This window comes from Bombus impatiens, unplaced genomic scaffold, assembly GCF_000188095.3.
Source record: "Bombus impatiens unplaced genomic scaffold, BIMP_2.2 scf_0487, whole genome shotgun sequence".
Classification (NCBI taxonomy): domain Eukaryota; kingdom Metazoa; phylum Arthropoda; class Insecta; order Hymenoptera; family Apidae; genus Bombus; species Bombus impatiens.
Genome location: NT_176906.1, coordinates 1,899,646 through 1,906,531, shown reverse-complemented (window position 1 = coordinate 1,906,531; position 6,886 = coordinate 1,899,646). Strand labels below are relative to the sequence as shown.

At 44.0% G+C, this 6,886-nt stretch overlaps 1 protein-coding gene across 1 annotated transcript in view; it reads right to left on the bottom strand.

The window, feature by feature from the left end:
• Nucleotides 1-1,026: 1,026 nt before the first annotated feature.
• The window catches only part of LOC100748651 (MOXD1 homolog 2), a 172,172-nt gene continuing 166,312 nt past the window's right edge, over nt 1,027-6,886 (bottom strand). Inside the window, exons 5-9 of the mRNA XM_003490919.4 lie at nt 6,185-6,271; nt 4,814-4,996; nt 3,368-3,820; nt 2,944-3,137; nt 1,027-1,861 (exon numbers count right to left, since the gene is read on the bottom strand). Coding sequence (XP_003490967.1) covers nt 1,387-1,861; nt 2,944-3,137; nt 3,368-3,820; nt 4,814-4,996; nt 6,185-6,271 — 1,392 coding nt within the window. The 3' untranslated portion in view covers nt 1,027-1,386. The remainder of the gene's footprint in view (nt 1,862-2,943; nt 3,138-3,367; nt 3,821-4,813; nt 4,997-6,184; nt 6,272-6,886) is intronic.

Here is a 6,886-nt window from a genome sequence, read left to right as displayed (position 1 = left end):
TTCGCGACTTACGCTATGTTGCTTTTTTCTTGAGATGACAAGTCGAGTTTGGAAACGCAGCCCGTTGTTTGTAAAAATGGACTAGAAAACTTGTATCATATTTTTACTCTTTCTCGTTCAATTCTCGTTCTCGTCCTTTCTCGTTCTCGTGCGCTGTCACGTATTTATTATTATCAACCAAACAAACGTAGGCTAAGATCGATTAAGGTTATACACGTATATAAGTTCATATTCACGTACGACCGATCCTAAAATTATTGTATTATATTTCACGCAATATAATATACGTCGAATCGCGTATAACAGACAGTGCTATAGTGGAAAGTAACGAAACAGAAGAGCAACGAGTAACTTTGTCGCTCACGATTTCGATTCACGATTCATCCGTATTCACGTTGTTCCTTTTATCTGATCGTGTCAAAGGGCGAGAGATCCATCCGTTTTGACGCAAGCGCCGACTGTGTTAACGTTACGACGGAAACGCAATTCTTTGCAGGATTTCAAGGGACTTCCTTTGATCGTATCAGCCTTTGCCCGTGCCATGTTCAAGCGAAATACTTCGCGACTAACCGAATGAAATCGAATTAAATTCTGAATCGATTACTTGCGAATGAACCTAAAAGCTTGCTTTTATGCCGGCGTCGATACGGATCGATAAATAGTACCTCGTAGATACAGAGGTATTTATACGTTTAGCTTTTTACACACAGTATCATTTGTGCAATATTTTGAAAAAAAATTAGATGGTGGAAACTGAGAAACGACGAGTGATCGAAGTCGAAAGATATCCAACGATGGTCCTGCGCGAGTACGCGATTCGTTATAACAATATAGTTACACGAGCAGAGATCGCGAAAAGGGAGGTTGATCCTTGAATGAGGACACCGTAGATCCTACTCTTCGATGGACGTTCATTAGGGGAAAATATATTTGGCAATCTTCAATAGATCGTCTCGTGTCGACAACATCCATTATTCGTTCCGTGCGCGATCACGACTCAAAACCATCAAAAATATTTCTCTTTCCCACGTCGATCGAGGTAATCCATCCAGCTGATCCATCGATCAACTCTTCCTCGATGTGTTTCGTAAAACGAATCGTCTCCGTAAGAAAAATTGCGATCGTTCGGTAGTAGGACAAACCGGATAGACGTGGAAACGAACGCGAAAGGGAACCCCGGTATCTACCGCCGTCCTCATTCAACGACCAATCAACGATGAATATAGTTGTTTAGTTTAAGTGACGCGTCAGAGGATACACACCGGTACGTACTTACATATGCATCTCCTCCCCGATCCAGCGCGATCAACAAGAAGATAAAACGGCCGTCCTAGATAAACGAAATCGATCGATCGGTCGATCAGCGTGCAGACGACCAACCAGTGTTCACCTGAACGTACCGCCAATTACAGCCACCAAAATGGTCAATATTAAGACCATCGGTGGTACCGATCTAGTCGAGGAACTTCCGCCAGTTGGTCCGTCACTGCTGCGGGACACTTTGCTGCGCACCAATTGTCCACGTTCGACGGCGTTTGTCTCGTCACTGTCAGGATCCACGGGAGCACCGATATCTTCGTCTTCGCTGAGCAACATCGACAACTTGTTTCTTAGAGGTTTCTTCGAGCAAGGCAAGTTAACCTCCTCGTACGGCCTCAAAATCCTAGGATAGTGGACTTCCAAGTTCTCCGTGCCCGGCAGCACACCCTTGTTCGTCCAGCAGAGGGGTTTGAAGGTGCCTCCTCGAGTAGCTTCTCGGAAACTTTGAAAACTGGTCTCCCAGTCGTAGCTAAGCAAACGTTCCTCCAATGTCATGCCGGACAACTTTTGCGGTTCTTGAATCTTTACCGGGCTAGAACCCCTGTAACGAGAAAGAATGATACGTGAAGGTTTGTCACGGCTTGGCTCGATTCCACGTCCTACAGAGACGAAGTTTCAGGAGTCCCGAAGACGACTTTGCTCCCGTGACCCGCATCGTGAAAGCGCGCTCGTTTGCCGAAACAAAGCTTGTTGCAAGTCTTTGTGTATGGCTTGAAGAAAACAGGAACACGTTTACGTGTACCTCTCTCTTTTTTGATCAGGAAATTTTAGTCAACGTCCTGAGATTGAACTAGATTTCGAACGGATAAGACAGAAAATAGGAGTTCAGATCTTTGGTTATGGTACATGGATGATAATAAGCTGATCGTTTAGGTATTTAGGCTAATTAGTTTGATGGCCCGGTAATGATTGCATTATTGGTAACAGGTGTATGGTTTTGAAGTAGGAGCGTTGTTTGCCTGCCTCTGGTCGATACAGCAATTTGGTCGCGATGTCACGCAAAGATGACAATGATCTCTGTCGGAGTTAACGATCCAACTAGCGACGACCTGCCGATATTAGTGGTAGTAATAACAGTAATTTAACTACGGTATTCAATGTAGCCGGAGTGTGTTTAGTGAAACAGGACGCTTGTTACATTAAGGTTCGTGACACGTCGCAGGAAGCGTCTTCGTGACACACGTAACATTACGTAATGCAATAAACGATGCGTCTGGCGCAATATAACCGACGCTCGTTGAACTAACGACAGGTCGTGCGGTCGTGACGCACGGGCCATCGCCGTCCCTAATTGCCAATTTAAAGTAATCAGAGTAAAAGGAGCGAACGTCTGGTCATTGCTTTGTGTGTAGAGGCATACGTCGTGATCATTAACGTGGTATCAAACCTGCCGCGTAAATTAATCTCAAACGGTCTTTGAACTTTCGATATATAAAAAAAAAAAAGAAAAATGAAACAACTGACGAACCGACAGGCGTGATTATTTCGCGAAATTCAAGTCAACCTAACTGTTTCGTTTGTTTCATAGCGGACAGTTTGGCAAAATGAACGAACAAGAGAGGTCTCATCGAAATTATTGTCGATATTCAAACACGAACAGAAAACGTTACGATAAATACTCACTGCATCAGCTTTTGGATTCCCAAACTCTGCAGAACCGTCGGCAATGAAGGCAGAGAGTAGCAAAGCGACAGCTCGATGCGAGGATAATAAAGCGTGGATACCAAACAAGTTTCTTCCCTCGTCGACAATCCACCTAGCGTGATTGCTTGTCTGGATTTAGATGAATATGTACATTCGGCTATTAAATGATCACCCTGTAAGAAAAACACATACACCCACCTATGATTACCCCATATGCTTCGCTAATACCGAATAAATAAGTACACAACTTTTCCATCACTATACGCTTCATTTTCCTATCACCTCTAGAAGAATTTTATCATATCGATTCCTTGGATCGCCATTTAAATCGCTGCGAAAGAAACCGTGCAGAAACACGACCATCGACTTGGTCGATGATCACGAGAGAGAAACAAACGCTCACCGGATAGACCCTGACGGGCTTCTGCAGCTTCCGATACTCCTGATAGCTAGGATCGTAATTGGTGTCAGACGCAATGGGTGGCAGCTCCTCGCCAGACCTTATCTGACGCAATCGGACCTTCCTGCCCAGCTGATGAGTATGCATAATGACAGCGAATATGTTGATGCCGCTGTTGGGTATGGTGTGTCCGGTACAATCCGAGATGCAATGACCTTCGGAGATAACGTCTGGCTGGCCGGGTGGTATGATATGCCTCCAGTTCGGGTCGATGCCGACGCTTAGAATGCCGGCATCGTGAGTGCGCAGCTTGTCCGTGTAATGCAAACGCAGGCCAGAGCTGTCGCTGATGAATGCATCCATCTGTGGGTTCGTATAGTGTGTTTCTAGCATGTAGTAGCGCGGCCCTATGTGCGGATCGAGCGCATAACCGGCCTCCGGTGGATAATTGAAGCCCTGCGAGAAAAACCGTGACGAACGTTCGATTATACGCTGGCTAGGTACATGTCTGACAATTCGAGAATCGGGAGCGTCAGATTTATGGACGATGGTCGAAGGTTCATGGGGTGACTCGTGTTAGGGATAAATGGTTTTTTTCAGTTTTTACTACTGTGATTTACGATAAATATTTGCGTGAAGAATTTTTAAATGCAACGCGAAAGTACCTATGTACGTGCGTTGTCGAGGGAATTTTCATTATCGATTGTGTTATTTATTATGGATTAAGTTTCATGTGTAACATGTTTAGTGTGTGGTGTAGTTTAAAGTAAAGCAAGCACAGGTGCTTAATTATATGTATAAATCATATTTGAAATATAATCGAGATTTGAATCAGTGAGGCGGGTAATTGCACCGAGGTAAATCATTGTCCACAAATGTTAATCTGGCGTCATCCTGGGACAAGCGTAAGAGACATACTGGTACAACGCAGAGAGTATCGCGGTAATTCTGGGTTTTGTGTAATGCATACCAATGCGGAGAGCGAGAGAGCGTCGCGAACTCGTTTCTTCGTGGTCGCGCTGGTAACACGAATACCCTGAGAAGATGCGACTGATCGCGAGACAGCCGGTAATCTCACACGCGACATCGTGTCATGATTTAATTGTTCGTACATGCGAAAGCATTGTCATCCATATGAAATAATTTAAAAGGAAAGAAGACTCCTCTCTCTCTCTCTCTCTCTCTCTCTGACTCTTGGACGAATACAATTAAACTTGCCAAGTGTGTTTTTAAACAATATTTCAACGTCAGAGTTACATTGTTTGATATCATGGCTCGAATCGATTTAGCAATTTGCATTTAATTTCTCTTTTAAGAATCGCTTGAACCGAAACGAATCCAATTGTTCACTTTCTAATTCGAGTGAAATTATATCTCGAACCGATATCCACGTCGGATGGGAAATTTATTTAATTCTTCATTTACATTTAAATGTATCACGTAGCATACCTCAGAACCAAGGCTCCAGATAGCCGCGATTGTGTTACACTCAAGAGACGGCTGATTGGGCTCGTAGCAAACACTGCCGGACGTCTTCGCGGCGGACTCCAATAGCGCCTGATCTCTACGACACTCGTACAAAGTCATGTGATGCAGGTAATCGTGACTTCCGGGTTGTATCACCGGCTCGTACTGAAAAAGGAAGAGTCCATGCACGCTCAGTTCAACACCTGTCAGATAAGAAGAAGGAAGAAAGCGGGAGAGAGGAAAAAAAAGAATGGCTCGCGCCGCTGACTTGGAAGAACTTAATTCATCGCGTACGTACCAGCGTTTTCGAATGGATGAAAAGTTATCTTCGATAAATCAAGGATCTTTTCAACGAATCGACGTGTGCCTTTGAATCAGTATGAATCGCACGTCAGAAATTTTAAGCATGTGTTGCCTATTGACGAACATACGCTATACCTCGATAAAGGCTAACTTTCACATAGAACGGTCATTCTCACGACTTCGTTAGACGAGAATCGCAACGTAATAGCATTACGTGACGTAGTCGCCAACGATTCATGAGAAATATTATTCTAATGTTACGTATCACAACTACTAGGAAATATCGTGTTACCCGTCCATTTATGTTTTATTCTGTTTTCCCAATCAATAATCGAGTTAGATCCGAGCACCTCATGTCATTCCGCTGCTTCATGCGCAAGATTAACATTAGCGCGGTGATGAAATATATCATAACGATAAATATACATATAGATATGATATCCGAGCAAATTCGAATAAGACTAGAAAATACTTTTCGCTGGTGCGTTTTACTGATGGAAAACAAGTCGCGGTTACTCGATTTTACAGGTCGACTGTCACACGTCCTCGTCGATCGGTCGTTTAGAAATAGATACATCAAAACCACGAAGCGTTATCGGAATTTTCGAACATCACGATTGGAAATAGAGATCAAACTCGACGAATGATTTCGCGCGAATGACAGACCTCTCGAACCGTGTAAAGATATTTTGCCATATACGCGTGAAAGCAACGCGATGATGTGTTCGTAAAAGAAAAGGATTCGCGTTGTATCTGCCGGAAGCGCGATTTATACGGTTTCATCAGTCGTTCGTTCTAATGGAGGGGCTCTTGACTCTCGGCATTAACCGTACATCAGCCGACGAAACGATCGTTCCCGGACCTTGGAAGATACTTGCAAGGATTTCCAGTCGACAAACTGACTGAGATCTCTGGTGCTCGACGGCTTCCACGTCGACGAGAATCTGTTCATACGCTCACGGTTTAATCAAGTTTAGATGGGTTAGATGCGTAAGACGCGGCACGAGCATGGTTAAGAGTAAGTAGGTTACAGTTACGAGGAGAACTTACTTTCACGACGTGGTGTTTGTGATCAATGTTTGGCATCCTTAGAACGCGACACCAAAGCAGCGTGTCTTGTCCCTTGGGTAAACGAACCTGCAAAGTAATTTAAAGATGCTTGGTTAAACGGGCGTAATTCTTTGCGTTAGCTGTTCAGGTGCATCGAAACGAGGAAACTTTTCCACCCTATAAAAATAAATCGACTTCGCGTTTATTCCAGAGTTCGAAGGATTTCCAGGTTATATAATACAGTCACTTTGAAATTTTAATCAACTTTATTACAGCAGTTTGCGGCTATATATAGGAGAAACGGTTGCAAACATACAACGATCCATACATGGTATGGGTACGAAGAGGGTAGAAACGAATCGAGATTGAATAAGGGTATAGCGGTGGATGCTGTTAGCCGTACACGCACGAGTTAATGTTTCCTCAAAACTTTTCAAATGTTAACGCTCTGTACAGGTTGGCCGCCACATAATAGGACTGGGAATTCATCCGACGCTGCACGAAACTGGATGGAACTGTATAGATCTGTCTATACCCGTTAATGGAGGAACGTGGTATTTAGCGCGGTACACGCTTGCTATCGCTGGACTGTCAGCCTCCAAATTGTTTTTCTAATTGCAACTGTCTTCGACCGAGTTTCCTCCAACAATTCGCGTGACAAAGATAATCCAGGGAAACGAGTTTCGCTCATTTCGCCGTGTT